Below are 18,005 nucleotides of genomic sequence, written 5' to 3'. Positions count from 1 at the left end.
CCATCAGCAGCATGATTACTATTTTTATCTATTATGTAAATAGTTTTCAAAACTTCATAAATTAGTTATGTGAATACAAGTTAGACTCAGTTTAGCATTAATTAGTTCAGCTTAGGTATTAGTTCAGTTTCTTATTGATACACATGATAGTTCCATGATTAGCTATACATGTTTAGCATTTCAGTTAGTATGATTCCTTTATTGCTATATATGAGCATGATTAGCTATACATGTTTAGTATTTCAGTTAGTATGTTTCCTTTGCTATTTATGAGCATGATTAGCTATACATGTTTAGTATTTCAGTTAGTTAGATTCCTTTGCTAGTTATGAGCATGAGTAGCTATACATGTTAGCTTTTCAGTTAGTTGATTTCTTTGCTATTTATGAGCATGAGTAGTTTTACATGTTAGCTTTTCAGTTAGTTTCTTCGCTATTGTGAGCATGATTAGTTGTACATGTTTAGTATTTCAGTTAGTATGATTCCTTTATTGATTTATGAGCATGATTAGCTATACATGTTTAGTATTTCAGTTAGCATGATTCCTTTGTTATATATGAGCATGAGTAGCTATACATGTTAGCTTTTCAGTTAGTTGATTTCTTTGCTATTTATGAGCATGAGTAGCTTTACATGTTAGCATTCAGTTTTAGCATGTCTTTATTTGTATACATGCATATCGAGTTTTTGTGAGTAGATAGCGCTCACTAAGCTTTATGCTTATAGACTGCATTTCCTCCTACTGCAGATAAAGGAAAAGCTAAAGTATAAGGAAGAAGGCGACAAGGAGATGCTGTGACGGTGTGTGATGTGTGGACTATGGAGATCCTTGAGACTTAGCTAAAGAACTCACTTAGTTTAAGATTTGTTATGTTTCCTTTTCTTTTCTCCTTAATGCTAAGATGAAGTTGAGATTGTAATTGAGTCTATTCCGCACTTTGTTATGTTTTATTGTTGGAGTATTATCTGGTTACTATTGCTAGAGTAGTTTCATTCTTCTTATTGAGTTATTATACTGCGTGGTTGAGTGATTATATGTTCCAGCCGCCTGTGGCTGAGTATATATTATTTGTATTGTTGATTTGGTCACCGGTACAGGGGAGACTCTGCCGAAATTTTTCGGTAGGGTTTCCATGTGATTTTTAATCATACCGATTAAGTAGAGTTAGTAGTCAAGTAACGGTCATCCTTAGAGTGTAGTAGTAGTAAGAAGGGTGGTCGTTACACATATCCAAGAAGGTCATGTGCCTCGCCACGTCAGAACTGGAAGCCAATTTTAGAAATTAATATTTAATAGAATTAATAACCTAGGTGATTTGGATCGAAAGTGTTAAGTTCCGCAGGAGATCCAAGTCTAAACCTAAAAGAACAAATAGATTAAACTTTGGATCAAACGTGTTAAGTTCTGTAGGCGATCCAAGTTTAATTTAAAAGAACACATGGTAGCTAGGAAAAGGTTCAGACCTTTGTACAAAATTTTTGTACAGTGAAACCATTAGGTTTTCCGAGTAGCAACCAACAAGTTGCGTAGGAAGAACTGGACGCCGGGAAAACAAGAGAATATTATTAAAAGTATTATAAAATTCTGTACGACATGGCATCTATTTGCGAGACAAGAATGAAGTTGGCAACTTGGTACTCCCAAGTTTTTTATTCTCAACACAAAAATAAGCCTCTGCCCAATTTTGTTTAATTATCGGGTTTGTTTAGTAAACGTAACCACCCCATCAGCCTCATCCGGTGACACGGCCTACCCTGCCCGTTCCACTCCCCAAACCCTCCATTTTTCCTTTTACTCACTGTATGAATAGGATGAGCGAAGGTTCATTAATAATAAAAAAAGGAAAATAAAGAAAGAGAGAAAAGAGAGGGAAAGAAAAATATTTATATTTTTCTTATTCAGGAAGGAGGGAAGATTCATTAACATAACACGTGTTACTGTATTTGAGAGGAAAGTAAGAGTAATGAATGTTAAATATGTAAAGTTATAAAATTACCCTCACTTTAGTTAAGACTTACGCGTTCAAGGTGGCAAAAGGTGAATACGCTCGCCCCCAGCGCCCCCGCCAACATGTCTCAGGTCCAACACGGAGGAGGTAAATCACGGGCGGCTACTAGCCTTTGGAATAGTGACTAGCACATAAGGGAGACATTTACCTCGGCTTTGCCGAGATTCGAACCCCAGACCTCATGGTGGCAACACCTCATGCGCTAGCCACTAGACCCATCCGAGGGGACCTTACGCGTTCAAGAACCTAGTGCATCTTGCATGCATTTATTGATTAAAACTTACGTATTTAAATATTTGTAGCTCATTTGTTAAAGTCGACGTCAGCGTCAGAGTCGACATCAGCGTTAAAGTCGACATCGGTATCGATGTCAGCTTTGAAGCCAGTGTTAGCGTCGAAATCGGTGTCAGTGTTAAAGTCGGCGTCGACATCGAAGTCGGCATCAAAGTCAGTGTCGGCATTAAAGTCGGCGTCGGTGTCAACGTCGACATCGATAGAGTGCGAGCATTGGACGGTGCGAGTCGAGCGATGAGAGTGTTTTTCATCGCGACGCAAAGAATATCTAAAATAATAATTTTTAGAATTAATATAATAAAATAGGGATAAAATTGGAACACAAATTTTTTTAATTCCTCTTACCCTTCTTTACCTTTCCTTTCCGTAGCTCACTTCTCTCAAACAGTGTTTCAAGTTTCCCTTCCCCTTCTTTACCCTCCCCTCCTCCCAAATAGTGTGTTAATTCCACCGCTACTTCGTCTTTCGATCTATTCCCCCTCCCATTTTCCTCTCCTTGTTGCTGATCGTGATTGGGAATCAGTCTCGGACAAGAGTCGGCTCTAGGCGCTCTGCTAGCGCCGGCAATGGTCGCTTCCGAAGTATGCCACCTCTCATGACGACCCTACCCACAATTCCCGCTTTAGCGCTACCATCACCGTCAACGGATCCTCGTTCCACCCCCGATTTCTCCTGGACCTCCAAGGAAGCTCAGAACAAGGATGTGCGGGTTGCTTTCGAGCAGCTCTCTAACGTTGTCTCGTAGTTGCCGCTCGTGGACTTACCACCGCCTCCAACCCTTGCGCCCTCCCATTTTCTTCACCTCTTGGTGAGCTTTTCGATTCGGAATCAGTATATGTACAAGAGCCGGCTCTAGGAGCTCTGCCAGCATCGACAATGGTCACTTTTGGAGTACACCACCTCTCATGACGACCCTGTTTGTTATTATCTCTAATTGGTGAGCTTAATTGTAAGTTGTACATATAAGTACAAATTGAACTCATCAAAGTGATTTAACTTAGGCTTATTGGGTTTCGGTTATTGGATGTTGACCTTGTATATGTAGAACCTATGACCTCGCATCTATTATCATCTATGGACTAATAATAGATGTCCACTATATATAGTGTTGGTCCCCAAGGGTTTAGAGTTTTAATCTTGACAACGCTTTTAGTTCCCCATCGACCTAAAGCTTTTTGGCACCGTCAACCCTAAGCCCCTTGGAAGACCTTCCTTTTCTTTTCGCTGCATCTTCTTCTACCAGGATTGTTTCTGGACGATGCTAAAGACAAGGATGACTCTTCAATCAAGTTCCTTGTCATATTTGTTTATGTATTTATTTTCTTATGTCATTTGTAATTAATGAAACTAGATCTTCTTGTTCAGGATGATTCTTCAATCAAGTTCCTTGTCATATTTATTTATGTATTTATTTTCTTATGCCATATGTAATTGATGAAACTAGATCTTCTTGTTCAGGATCTCTTCAATCAAGTTCCTTGTCATAATTGTTTATATATTTATTTTCTTATGTCATGTGTAATTGATGAAACTAGGTCTTATTGTTCTTGTATTTCGTATATATAAGTTCTTTATATTTTAGAATTCATGCGGTTTAAGTATTTTACAAGAACCGGCAATTGATATCAGAGCCAAGATTATTTTTCATCAATTTGTTGTATATATGTATGTTAGATTAAGTTTTTCTAATATAATATAATTTTTGATCGTCAAAAAGTCATATATGAGAAAATTAGGATAGACTTTTTTTCTTGAGTTTTTCATATTTCTATAAAGAACGGTAAAAAACTGTCAATGTTTAATTTAATTTTAAATAAAATTGTGATGATTCAATCGATTGTTTTGATCAAATAATCGATTGTTGAATCTAAAATTTTGAACAAAAATAATTAAAAAATTCAATCGATAAACAATCTTAAACTCGTGACTATATCCATTATCAATCATTTAAAATTATTTTTATTCGATTAAGATTATTTCTATTTCGATTAAATTTATTTCCTTTATCGATTGAGATTCTTTCCTTAATCAATTAAGTTAGCTTCTAATTGAAAATAAATTCTTTTATTCATAAATAATTTTTCTACTGTTTCGTGCCGAAGGAAAAAAACATACTGTTTCGATGAAACAAATTAATGTCATTTGTTTTGTTGAAACAGTCTTTCATTAAAAAAAAAAACATGATGCATTTTTTTTCTTTCTTGGCACGGTTGTTGAAACAGAAAAAATTAAAAAAATGAATAAATAAATGTACATTAAATAATTTTTTTAATGCATGAATAACTAAAAGATTAAATAATATTATTTAATTATTAAATTTAAAAGAAATTTTTACTTCTTGAAAAAAAATTTTATATATGACGATTTAGTCGCATATAGTATGCGTTTAAATTGATTGAGATAATCAATCGGATAAAACCAATACTGTCATATAGAATCAATCGATTGATAAGTCTAATTTAGAGTTGTTAAGACTGATTAAGTAATTTTCGTTCGAATTAAGTTTCTAAAATTTTTTTGAGTCTATCCACACAATGTGCTACTAAGTTGAATTAATGTGTCAGTCCAAAGGAAGACACCTTAAGTAGGTTTAGTGTATTTTGTGTTGGTAGACATATATCTATGCTAAAAGTAATCGACCCAAATGAAGGTTACTTTTATTCCAGATATATACATAAGGTAACTTATAATTATGGAATAAAATATTATTTTGTTAAGATAATGCACAAAATATGTCGACCCAAAGAAAGACATATTATGTAGTCGATTAAGGTTGTTATGAGCTCTGAACCAAAATATAACTCATATAAAGTATTATATTATGCGCATAATTAGTTGACCCAAAGGAAGGTACATTGTGTGACCAATTAACGTTTCAGTTATATTAGAGAATATCGCTACCAAATAATGTGTCAGCTCAAAGGAAGACATATTATGTTATACTTGATATTTCATAAAGAGCTCATTTATATACATCTAAAATTTTATTTTATTAGCATAATTTTATATTACTTATATGTTCTTGACTTTTAATTAAATCATGAACTTAAATAAATTTATCTCTTTAATTTCAGTACAATTTGTAACTGCCAGCATTAATAACATCTCAACACTAACTATTCGAATTTTGTTGAATGGAAAGAATACGTGACCATAGTCTTATGCTACATGGACACCTTTGACCAGTGGTAGCACTATAGAGCAAAGGGATGAATTTCAGCCGTGGGATAAATCAAATCGAATGTGTCTAAGTATCATGAAGCTTTCTATACCAACACCAATAAAGGGCTCAATAACAGAGGGAGGAGATGCTAGGAGTTTCTTGGACCAATTGACAGATCATTCACTTCAAATGAAAAGGTTGAGACTACCACACTTCTTACGAAGTTGGTAATCATGTGGTATAATGGTAAAAGAAACATAAGGGAGTACATTACGGAGATGTTCAATATAGTGACAAGTTTGAAAGTACTAAAACTCAATATGTCTAAGGGTATGTTAGTGCATTTTGTCTTGATGCCCCTGCTTGCACGGTTAACTCCTTTTAAGATATTGTATAATACTCAAAAGGAAAAGTGGATATTGAATGAATCTATTGTTCAATGCGTGCAAGAGGAGGGGAGACTAAAGATTGAGATATCTGAGAGTGCTCACTTAGCATATGGTTCTCAAAGTGCAAGCAAGAAATGAAAGACGATCAGTAATAAATGAAAAGGAAAACAAACTATAGATTCTAGAGGCAATGGCCATAAGGAGCACAAGAAACAAGATAAGAAATCCATTGGTTTCTTTTACAAGAAAAAAGGTCATATGAAGAAAGACTGCCTCAAGTACGCCAACTGGCATGTAAAGAAAGGTAAACTTTTCAACTTTGTTAGTTCGAAGTCAATTTAGCTATTGTACCTACTGACACTTGGTGGATAGATACCAGTACTACTACTCACATAAGTGTCACTATACGTGGTTGTCTTGGAAGCCAACTTCTGCTTGATGGTGAAAGATACATCTATACAGGAAATGGAAGGAAGGCTAAAGTCAGGTCGATTGGTATTTTTAGTCTTTATTAGGAACCAATGTTTTTATGGATTTAGAAAATACATTTATTGTATCATCTTTTTGACGGAATTTAATTTCAATTTCTCATTTGGACAAATATTCTTGTTTATTTAGAAATAGAATTTTCAATATTTTCTTTAATTCAGTGTTGATTGGCAATGATTCCTTGATTCATAATTAAATTATATTGTCATAATTAAAAAGGGGGAGAGTGATGGTGTAGGGAGCACCTGACGATCGAACCTATTTTCTGATAATGGTAAAGGGTTCTAAGTTAAGTGTTATTATTATTTTAATAAGTTGAACTAAGTGTGCAGGAAAGTCTTAAGTGATCTTAGGCAAAGTGAAAGTCCTAGATATGGTTAGGCAACGAAGTACTGGTCCGGGGGACTATGCAAAGTCTTGATCAGTCGAGGATGTTGAGCGAAATCCTAGGGTTAAGGACGCTAGGTGAAAGTCATGGAGGTTGTGGACATCAGGCGAAAAACGGGATGGGTCGGGGATCGGACGCCCAGTGGGAAGTCCTGATGTCTCGGACGTTGAGCAAAAGTCCAAATGGTTTGGAGGTCTGCTTTGGAAAATAGTAAATTCTTCTGAGAGGAGTAGGTGAGGACGTATTCCTCGAAGCGGGAACAATATGCAACGATTCGACCTAGAGTTTCAACGAAACTTAAAGTCAGGACCAGACAGTCTGGAGGCTGTCAAAATTATTCTTTATATATATATTATTGTCTGGACTAACACTTTTTTTACAGAAAGACAAAAGCTTGAAAAAGGTGGTCTGGGCACTCGGAGTTGCTCTAGGTGCCCAGGCAAGCTTCGATGAGGGAGCACCCCCGGGTGGGTGTCTAGCCAGGCACTCGAGTGCCTCAAGTTGGTCCAGGCACCCAGACAAGCCAAATCTCATCATCACATAGAGCTGGAGTACAATGACTGGCCGACCTACATCAGCGATCCAAGTGCTCGAAGGGGGTCTGGGTGCCCGAATGTAGATAAACTTCTAGGATGAAGTTTCGACGAGAGCTCACCACGTCAGCACAGTCCAAGCATCCGGAAGGGAATCCAAGCGCCCAGACAGGGCTATAAAAGGAGGGTTCGACCAACAGCTTCAACACATCAATTCAAACATCTTCCGCTCTTGTGCGTTACTCCGAAAAGGTCTCTAGGATGTCCGATGCTCCGACGACGACTATGCTCAAGATTCACTTCTAAGTCATTGATATTTGTTTACATTCCAAATTGCATTTATTTAAATCGATATTGTATTTATAATCTTTCTAATCAATTAGTGATTTTCCATCGAAAGCACTCAACGAGTACGGGCCTTAGAGTAAAAGTCGCCACAGGCTTCGAACCAAGTAAAACTTAATCGTGTTAGCATTGTTTTACTTTCCTTCTCTTTCTTTCCATTGTACTTACTCTTTACATGATCGATTTCCAAAACATGAAAAAGTCACGAGCGCTATTCACCCCCCTAGCGCTTTTGATCCTACAGAATATGTTGATTTAGATATGGGTATTTTAGTTTGACTAAAATATATTGGATCCTAAGATTATTGAGTCAAGTCTAATCCAAATTAGACTCATTGAGTTAAACTCAAATGAATTCAACCATTGGATTGAGTCTAATTTGAATTAGACTCATTGAGTTATGCTCAATTGAATCCACTCATTAAAGAAGAATAATGATGATTAATTTGGATTAATCATGCATTAAAGAAGGAAGATCAAAAGGAAAAAAAACCTTTGGTATTCATTGGATGAGTACAAAAGGATTTTTTTGATGATTTTTAGTCATGACTTTTGAGTATTCATTCTAGTCTTCTTCTTATTCTTACCTTGGCTGAAACTTCCTTGAGTTGTTGCTAGCACAACAAAGGTTGTTTCTTCTCCAAGTAGTGAGTTCGTGAGACGGACAAGAAACGTGTTCGTGTGATTACCATAGAGGCTCGGGCGTTCTGATCAAGTTGAGATCTACCAAATTCAAGTTGTTGTCAAGATTGCTTTGTTCATGCAACAAAGGTTTCTATTCTATGTGATAGAGTAGCAAGAATGAGTATACGGTATTTGCTAGGGTCTCTGGAGGGATCCTTTTCCACTGCTATTATGTATTATTTTATGTATAAGATACCTACAAGCTTTGTGTCGATCATATAAATGATCAAACCCACAATCCTTTCCTTTAATTGTTAGAAGATCAAAAAAACTATTAAAATGACCTAAAACACTAGTTCATTAGAGTTTATGACCAACATCAATTGATGATTGAAATTATTAAAAATATCCATTATTAACGTAAATAAATAAATGTCCATATGCTCAAATAATGATTCTAAGATTTTGACATTGATATAACACTGTCTTTTTACTTTTATATCTTTATCAATATGTTGCAGGGTTGGTGCTAGTTTTCATATTGTAGTACCACAGTGATGTTGATTTTTCAAATATTGAACAATGTTGGCCTGACTTCTCTGTTTTTCAAACACTGAACCCTCATGTCCAATATAGTTCAAACTTGCTTTTAGGGTGGTATTGTTCTTCGAAATTAGGAACTAAAGTGAATGCTTGATTTTTAAACAGCTGGTTCTTAGAAATTACAATGGATTTACAAGCCATGAACCATTAACAATGTGGTTGGTAGAAAATATGGAATCGTAAAACCAATATAAAAAATTAAAGAATTCAAGTTAATGGGTAAAAGATAGACACTAAACATAAATATCTTCTTGTGTCATTATGAAACGCAAGTTCAAAATAAGAGAGGAGGGATATGACTAGTATAGTTTCAACGAAAATCATAACTCACTTGCTGCTAGTTGAGAGGTGAACAAGATGACCCGTGTCTAGAGTTTCGGCTTTTGAGATTTTTATGACGAGACAAGGAGATTGCTTCTGACGGCCTGAAAGAGATCTGATGCGGGGATAAGGAGGGTCCTACCCCGCGGAGGGTCAGTGCCACGGTGGAGGTCAAAGTCAAGGCGGTCAACTCCCCTTATCATCGGTCGATCGGGCAACCCGCTCGCCTGACCGAGATAATGAAGACATGATCCGACATCATCACAGCTCGGCAAGGTTCCGAGCTTCCGACGCTTAGAAAGACAACTGCCAAGTATCTGCAAGGGCACGCTGAGTGCCCACCCTGCTCGGCTTTATATCGATCTACAAGAACAGCGGGGCAGATTGACGATCGAGCTGCACATAAACAAAAGGGCGTCCGAGAGGTTTTCCCGCTCGGCCAGACAGTGACTTATGGGCCAGGACAGTGGGAGCATTGGCAGAAAGTGAGAACCCGAGCCGAGCGGTTATCCCGCTCGACCCAGTAAAAGACAATGCTATCCAGAGATTATCTTTTTGGGAGCAAGCACCGCTGACAGGCGGCATGGTCGGCGACTAGTTCAGACGAAAGATCGTACTGCGGAAGCTTCTATTGTCACTTCAGAAATATGCTCAGCTCGTTGAGGTATTGTGTCTGGGACACTTTACTGATGCATCGTTTCAGGGAAAGTTTTGAGAAGCATGCACACCTTTGGAAGCGTTCACGTGCGCTACAGGGGCTCTATATAAAGAGGGTTCAAGCTTCGTTGGAGGTACGCACACACATTACTGTTGCTACTGTTCTACTTCTTCATTTTGTTGCTTTTACATTGTCGACGATTGACTTGAGCGTCGAATGGCCAACGCTACGGGACCCTTCCCTGGCTCGGTGTTGACGTGGTTGTGGTTGCAGGTCACCTTTGCTCGGAGTCTTCGCACGGACAACAGGAGAGCCACATCCCCAGCATCCGTCGACTCGACTTTCAGATAGGATCAAATTTGCCGCCGTCTGTGGGAACGCAACCTGCATCCGAGTCGAAAAGATGGAGGACACTGGACGACTTCACATCGTGACGCTCACCCAAGAGGAGCTCGACTTGCTTGTACAAGCTCGAGCAGCAAAGATAGTTGAGTAGCAGCAGCAGAAGGCGCTGGCCGATCGGCTGGCCCAACAGGCAATACCGGCATCGGGCGGCCCAGCGGGGCAGGAGGACCGACTGGAGCAACTTTCCATCTGGGGACAGAATAGAGGGCCGATCGGTATGCATGGGGAGGTACCGCCAACGCTAATACCTTTTCACCGAGCTATGTTCCAAACGCCCTCGGAAATTGCTTAGGCGAATTAAGAGTGGAGGTCCTCTTCGGACGAAGCGCCCGTTCGGGACGCACGGAAAGGGAAGGCACCCCGAGGCGATGCGTCTCCCGAACGGATTAACCGCCAGTTCTCCGAAGCGATACTGCAGGACCCACTGCCAAGACACTATGCCCCACTGGCGATCGGAGAGTACAACGGGTCGACTGATCCAGACGATCATTTTGGGTAAGTTCGACAATGCGGCTACGCTTCACCAATATCCAGATGGGGTGAAGTGCCGAGTCTTCCTCACTACTCTCTCCGGCTCGGCACATCACTGGTTTAGGAGATTGTCGGACGGATCGATACAAAGCTTCAAGGATTTTCGAACAGCCTTCCTACACCACTTCGCGAGCAGTAGACGCTACCAAAAATTGAGCGTCAGTTTGTTTTCTTTGAAGCAAGGACCAAGAGAGGATCTCCAGGCGTACATCCAACGCTTCAACCAGGTAGTCATGGATATCCCTTCAGTCTCATCTGAGACCATGATGAATGCATTCACTCAGGGGCTCGTCGAAGGAGACTTCTTCCGATCACTCATCAGGAAGCTGCCCCGGGACTACGACCACATGCTCAAGAAAGCTAACGAATACATAAATGTAGAAGAAGCCCAGACAGCAAGAAGGAAGGAGGCACCAGTCGAACCCTCGGCGTCGACCGAACGTCGACAGCCGAGCAGCCACCAGCCGCCAAGAGGACCCAAAGCTAAAGGAATGCGGCCACACCAGGAGGCGAGGGTGCATGCTGTGCAACATGTGGCTTCTGAACGACAAAAGGTGTCCAAGGGCAAGGTATGGATACCCATGTTCTGTTCTTTCCATCAGTCGGCGTCACACGACACATGCGACTGTCACGACCTGACGCTGATCGCCATATCGACTCCAAGAGGATATCACCGCCGATCTCCCTCTCCCAACCAGCGACACCGGGCATCAATATGTCAGGCGACGAGAAGATGCAAGAAGATCACCCGAACGACAATAACATCATCAGCGAAGGGAAAGTGTTGATCATTCCCGAGCCTTGCGCGAACAAAACAGGTCATCCCCTCGGGAGGGGGAAAATAGAAGTAATGCCACTGGGGGTGAAATAAACATCATCGCGGTGGATCGACTAGTAGTGACTCCAATCGAGCCAGGAAGACATACGCTCGACGGCTAGAGATCCATGCAGTAGGCTACAGCCGAGAGAAGGCGAACGGGTCCGAAATCAGCTTCGGACCTCGGGACCTAGAGGGAGTAGAAGTTCCTCATGATGACGCCCTCATCATCTGAGCGGTAATCGCAAATTATACCATTCGCCAAATTTTTGGTGACACAGAAAGCTCGGTAAACATAATCTTCAAGAAGGCTTTTGATCAGCTCTAGATCGACCAAGGTGAGCTACTGCCGATGACGACCCCACTGTACGGGTTCATGAGTAACGAGGTTTTGTCGATCGACCAAACCAAGTTGGCCATATCGCTCGGAGAGGAGCCGCTCAGGAGAATCAAGACCACAAACTTCATTGTGGTAGACGTCCCCTCAGCTTACAACGTCATTCTGGGCCGACCGACCCTCAATGAGTTCCGGGCAGTAGTTTCAACCTACTGCCAAAAGATCAAATTTCCGGTAGACGACCGGGTCGGGGAAGTCAAAGGTGACCAGTTGGCCGCCCAGCGTTGCTATGTCGAGATGGTCAGTGTCACGGTGGAAGTCAAAGTCAAGGAGGTCAACTCCCCTATATCATCGGCCGATCGGGCAACCCGCTCGCTCGACCAAGATAATGAAGACCTGATTCGACATCATCACAGCTTGGCAAGGTTCCGAGCTTCCGACCCTCAGAAAGACAAATGCCAAGTATCTGCAAGGGTACGCCGAGCGGCCACCCGACTCAGCCTTATATCTATCTACAAGAACAGCGGGGCGAATTGACGACCGAGTTGCACATAAACAGAAGGGCGACCGAGCGATTTTCCCGCTCGGCCAGATAGTGACTTATGGGCCAGGACAGTGGGAGCATTGGCAGAAAGTGAGAACCCGAGTCGAGTAGTTATTCTGCTCGTCCCAGTAAAAGACAATGCTATTTGGAGATTATCTTTTTGGGAGCAAGCGTCGTTGACAGGCGGCATGGTCGGCTGCTAGTTCAGACGGAAGATCGTACGACAGAATCTTCCACTGTCACTTCAGAGATATGCTCGACTCGTTAAGGTATTGTGTCAGAGACACTTTACTGACGCATCTTTTCAAGGAAAGTTTTGAGAAACGTGCACACCTTGGGAAGTATGCACGCGCGCTACAGGGGCTCTATATAAAAAGGGTCCAAGTTTCGTCGGAGGTATGTGCACACATTACTGTTGCTACTATTCTACTTTTTCGTTTTGCTATTTTCATATCGTCAGTGATTGACTTGAGTATTGAAAGGTTAATATCGAGAACCCTTTCCTGATTCACCAAGGGACCTTTCCTTAATTCGGCGCTGACCTGATTGTGATTAAAGGTTCATTTTGCTCGGAGTCTTTGCACGGATAATAGAAGTATCATATCTTCAATTCTTCGATATCCATAGATTCGACTTTTGGATAAGATTAAGATGTGTGCCCGATCAGAGGGAGAAATATTTACTTTTCTCGTGGAGAGAGCCGTCACGTACATCCAAACCAACGAAAGCTTTTTTAATAGTTCTTTTTTAAAATGTGGCTATGATAGAAAACGGAACTGAGTGAGACAACACAAACGGGCAACAGTGGAATAAAGAGCGCCTTTTGGCCAATCCTAACATTGTGTATTTGTGTGCGCCTTTTGGGAAATCTAAAATAGTGAATACGCACTATAGGAAATTATCGTGGGTACAAAGTAGGGCAAGAGGAGATTAAATTTTGGCAACTATTTTTTAGCAGAAGAAGAACAATTAAGCAAGTTTAAATGGAAATTGCCTAGTTAAAAGGATGACGAATTTGAATTTGTAAATTAAAAGATTATAAACATTAATCTATTATCGTAAAAAGCAATCCAAGATTAATTAGGAATAGAATCGTCCGTTGGAATTCAATTCAGATCTTTGATTAGATTTGTTTTTTGATTAGATATCTTAAACCTTTTATGTAATGAAATCCTCTAATCTAATCTCGATTAAATTAGATTAGAATATTCATTACTAATTTTGGAAGCCCTTAATTAGTAGTATCATGGCCAACATATGTATATATATATATTCAAATTAGTTTACTTAATTTATCCCGTCATAATTTGCAGTAGTGTTGAAGAAGATGAGCGGAGCAAGGAAGAAGACGAGCAACGGGAGGCGGAAGACCGAGATCAAGAGGATTGAGAAGGAACAAGCGCGGCAGGTGTGCTTCTCCAAACGCCGCGCCGGCCTCTTCAAGAAGGCCAACGAGCTCTCCCTCCTCTGCGGCGCCCAACTCGCCGTCGTCGTCTTCTCGCCTAGCGGCAAGCCCTTCTCCTACGGCCACCCCTCCGTCGACTCCATCCTCGACCGCTTCTCTTGCTGGCCTTCTCCTCCTCCTAGCTGCCTTCTGCCACCGCACCCGTTCGTCCACCCCGTGATTCACGCGCTCTGCCGCCAGAAGTCGGAGCTTAGGGAGCAACTCGAGGCGGAGAGGAGGAGGAAGGTGGCACTCGAAGAGGTGCTGCGGCGGCCTCGGGGCCCTGTGGCGGACCTGTTGAACGAGGACCTGGAGGAGCTGGGCCTTCCGGAGCTTGATAAGTTGCGGACAGCGCTGGTGCAAATACGAGCGGAGGCGGTGAGCAGAGCGGAGCAACTGGCCATGAAGACTTTACAGGCGATGAGTACGTCTGTAGTTCCCAGAATCAGCTCAAACGCCGGTGCATTGGTTGCCGCCGCCCCGGCGGCAGGGAGCGCGGGGGCTCCAACGGGTTTTGCCTACATGCCGCCCTACGTCTATCGCTTGGTCTAGCGCCACTAGTTTAGGTGGATTTTTGCATGCTTTTCAATACTTTGTTAGTCTTTACCGAGCAAATAAATAAATAAGAAGACCAAGCAATATTAATTGTTTGAAAAATGTGAGAATTATATATATATATATACACACACGAACGGACTCTATTTGGAACCACAATCGGAGGCTATCTTTTTACCCAGTTAAATATTTAAGCCGATTACAATTTCAATCCAATTTCAATGAGAATTGATGATTTGAATCGCCGGTTCAATATATATTGATGCAGATATATTGATGCGGCCCAAAGAGAATTATGGAAAAGAAGAGGAGTATTTCGATCTTTTCATAGATGAAGGGTTTTGGTATTTATGTTCTACTGGTCATCGTGTGGAGAAAGGGGGGCGCTGGGTTTGGGTTTTGGCCGCCACCTCTCTCCCTCAACCTAGCCACTGCTCTCCTCCCCTTCTCTTCCTCTCAGGTGCCTCTCCTTGCCGATGCCGACCGTTTCTTCTCTCCCCCTCCCTCTCTGGTTGTTCGTCGAGGCAGCAACCGCAGTCATACACCCGGAGGAGCATCGCGCCTCCCTCTCTTGCGAGAAACCGCAGCTCTCTCACACCAGCGCCGCCTCACACCCACGCACAAGGATGGCTGGTAGCATCGACATTGCAGTCGTAGACGAAAGGGCGCACCTCCTCCTCTTCTCCGTCGCCGAGGCCTCTCACGTGACCCTTGTTGCTAACGCCGCCGTTGCAGATGTCTTGGGCCTCTCTCGTCGCCTCGCCGGAGGCTGGTTTTCTTCTGCTATAGCCGAAGGCACGCCTCTGCCCACGCCTCCCGCTGCCGACGCTGCCTCCATCGCTCCACAGGGCACGCCGCTTCACCTCCCAGTGTGGCTCACCGCATTTCCTCACTCCACGCCGACACCAAGGCCGAACGCACACCGCCTTCTCTCTTGGCATCGTCGGCAACCCTGATAAGTCGTCGACCGACCACGTCAGAGTAAGACCAGCCTCGATCTACATCCGGTTTCCCATCATTGCAGTCGGCCTCCGAGCCGCAGTAGTGCCCCATCGTTGTAGACAACCCTCGATCCGCACTGTCATACACTTCCGACGTCGATCCGATATTATATCCATGTCAACGCATGCTGGTCCGACACTTGAGCCACCGCTAATCCGGCCTTCAGGCCATTGCTATTGCACTCTGCCACCATGATCTGTGTTCTGCCTAGTGTGTTGTGTTCTGGCCATCAAGTCGTTGTGTTTCGAGTTGTGAGTTATGGGTATTACTCGGTGATCCGATGGTAAAGATGGGGCCCACCCGGTAGGAAGTCAAAGTGGTCAGCATCCAGGGTACGCGTCCTATCGGGCAATCTACCTTCTTGATCGGAAGGAAGAGTAGCCGGCCCGACACCTCGACAGCTCGGCTTGACGCCGAGCTCCCGACGCTCATGAGGCAAAGAGGGAAGAAACAAAGGCCGAGCGACCATCCTGCTCGCCTAATAGGGGACACGACATCGACCCGGCAGTCGAGGTTCCCTCGCTCAACAGGGTGGAGTCGACCGTCAAATCACTAGCCGAGTGGACATCGAGATCGCCCCGGCCTTGGCGTCGCCCGAAAGGCGCTAGCCGAGCGGTGCCTCCGCTCGACGCGGTAGGGGACAAAGGAAGCAGTTGGCGATATCTTCTTAGGGACCAGTGTCGCCGACAAGGGGTATGGTCAGCGGCGTGGTCAGACAGAGAATCGTACAGTGGAAACTTCCACTGTTGCGTCAGGGATATGCTCGTGCTATTAAGGTGTAGCGTCAGACACGCTTTTCTGACACGTCCATTCCAGGTATACTTCGAGAAGCGTGCACGCCTCGGGGAGCGTGCACGTGCCTTTGGGGAGCCCTATATATGGACCCTCAGCTTCGACGGAGGTACGCTCACTTCTTTACTGTAGCTACAGTTATCGTTTCCCCTTTGCTCTACTTCTTTCCACCGGAGATCTTACTTGAGCGTCGGAGGGCCATCGCCGGGGAACCCCTCCCCGGCTTGGCGTTGTGCTTGCAAGTCCACGTCGGCAGGAGATCTACGCTTGCAGAGTCTTCGACCAGTCAACGGGAGCGCCACATCCCCAGCGTCCATCGACTCAGCTTTCAGACAGGAACAAATTTGGCGTCATATGTGGGAACGCACTTGAATCCGAGCCAAGGAGATGGAAGAAGCTGGACGTCAGCACACTGTGACGCTCTCTTAAGAGGAGCTTGATGCGCTCATACAGGCGCGAGCGACTAAGATAATAGAGCAACAATAGAAGGCGCTAGCCGATCGGCTGGCGCAACAAGCAACCTCAACATTTGGAGGTCGAGCGACGCACGAAGACTGACCGAAACAGCTCTCCATATGGGGGCAAAACAAGGGTCCGACCGGAACCCAAGTAGAGGTGCCTCCCGCCCCAATTCCATTCCATCGGACCTTATTCCAGACGCCATCCGAAATTACGCAAGGGAATTGAGATCGGTCTTCATCAAACGAAGCTCCCGCTCGGGACGCGAGAAAAGGCAAAGTGCCCCAAGCCGACTTATCCCCCGAGCGGATCAACCGTCAATTCTCTGAGGTAATTCTGCAAGTTCCTCTACCAAGGCACTACACACCCTTGGCGATCGGCAAATACAATGGGTCGACTGATCCGAACGACCACCTCGGTAAGTTTGATAATGCCGCAACCCTTCATCAATATATAGATGGAATTAAGTGCTTATTCTTCCTCACTACGTTATCCGGCTCAGCACAATGTTGGTTTCGAAGATTGTCGGACGGGTCGATTCAGAGTTTCAAGGACTTCAGGACAGCCTTCCTCCACCACTTCGCGAGTAGCACACACTATCAGAAGACCAACGTCAGTCTGTTCTCTATGAAGCAATGGCCGAGAGAGACTCTACGGGCCTACATTCAACGTTTTAACCAGGCGACCATGGACATCCACACGGTCTCGTCTGAAACTATGATGCATGCATTCACACAAGGGCTCATCGACGAGGATTTCTTCCGCTCGCTCATTAGGAAGCCACCCCGCGATTACGACCATATGCTGAAGAAGACCATTGAGTATATCAATGTAGAGGAAGCTCAGGCGGCCCGAAGGAAAGAAGCGTTGTCGGAACCATCGGCGCACGCCGAACGAAGGCCGTCGATCAACCATCAGCCTTCGAGAGGGCCCCAAGCCGATGTGACACGACCACATCAAGAAGCTAGGCCACACGTCGTCCAACACGTGTCTGCCGAACGGCCAAGGCTCAAGGGAAAGGTATGGACTCCTATGTTCTGTACCTTCCATCAGTCGGCAACTCACAACACCCGTGATTGTCGATGTGTCCCCGCGGTCGCTCAACCGACTCCCAGAAGTTACCGCCGCCGATCGCCTTCCCCCGAACTTCGATATAGGTGGTTGAATGTCGGACAGTGAGAGGAGACCAGGCGGTTACCCGAGCGGCAGCATCATCATCAAGCAAGGAGCGACGACCACACCCAAGCCTCACACGAGCAAAGCAGGCACTTCGCTTGAGAGGAGGAAAACCGAAGCAACGTCG

General features: G+C 43.6%; 1 protein-coding gene across 1 annotated transcript; it reads left to right on the top strand.

Moving 5' to 3' along the window:
- The first annotated feature begins 1,594 nt into the window (after positions 1–1,594).
- On the top strand, positions 1,595–14,446 carry LOC122050670 (agamous-like MADS-box protein AGL61). Its single transcript, XM_042611560.1, has 3 exons — positions 1,595–1,635; positions 2,312–2,523; positions 13,764–14,446. Exons 1-3 carry the CDS (start codon positions 1,595–1,597, stop codon positions 14,444–14,446), a joined length of 936 nt encoding a protein of 311 aa, XP_042467494.1.
- The last annotated feature ends 3,559 nt before the right edge of the window (positions 14,447–18,005 follow it).

This window comes from Zingiber officinale, chromosome 3A (assembly GCF_018446385.1).
Source record: "Zingiber officinale cultivar Zhangliang chromosome 3A, Zo_v1.1, whole genome shotgun sequence".
Lineage (NCBI taxonomy): Eukaryota > Viridiplantae > Streptophyta > Magnoliopsida > Zingiberales > Zingiberaceae > Zingiber > Zingiber officinale.
Note: the sequence above shows the minus strand (reverse complement) of the source record. Positions and strands in the feature narration are given on the sequence as shown.

Excerpts from the sequence above, each read along its gene's own strand:
- LOC122050670 (XM_042611560.1), top strand. The coding sequence starts at position 1,595 with ATGGCATCTATTTGCGAGACAAGAATGAAGTTGGCAACTTG. Across the intron at positions 1,636-2,311 it reads AGAATGAAGTTGGCAACTTG|CTCATTTGTTAAAGTCGACG; the intron begins GTACTCCCAAGT and ends AAATATTTGTAG. Across the intron at positions 2,524-13,763 it reads TAGAGTGCGAGCATTGGACG|TAGTGTTGAAGAAGATGAGC; the intron begins GTGCGAGTCGAG and ends CATAATTTGCAG.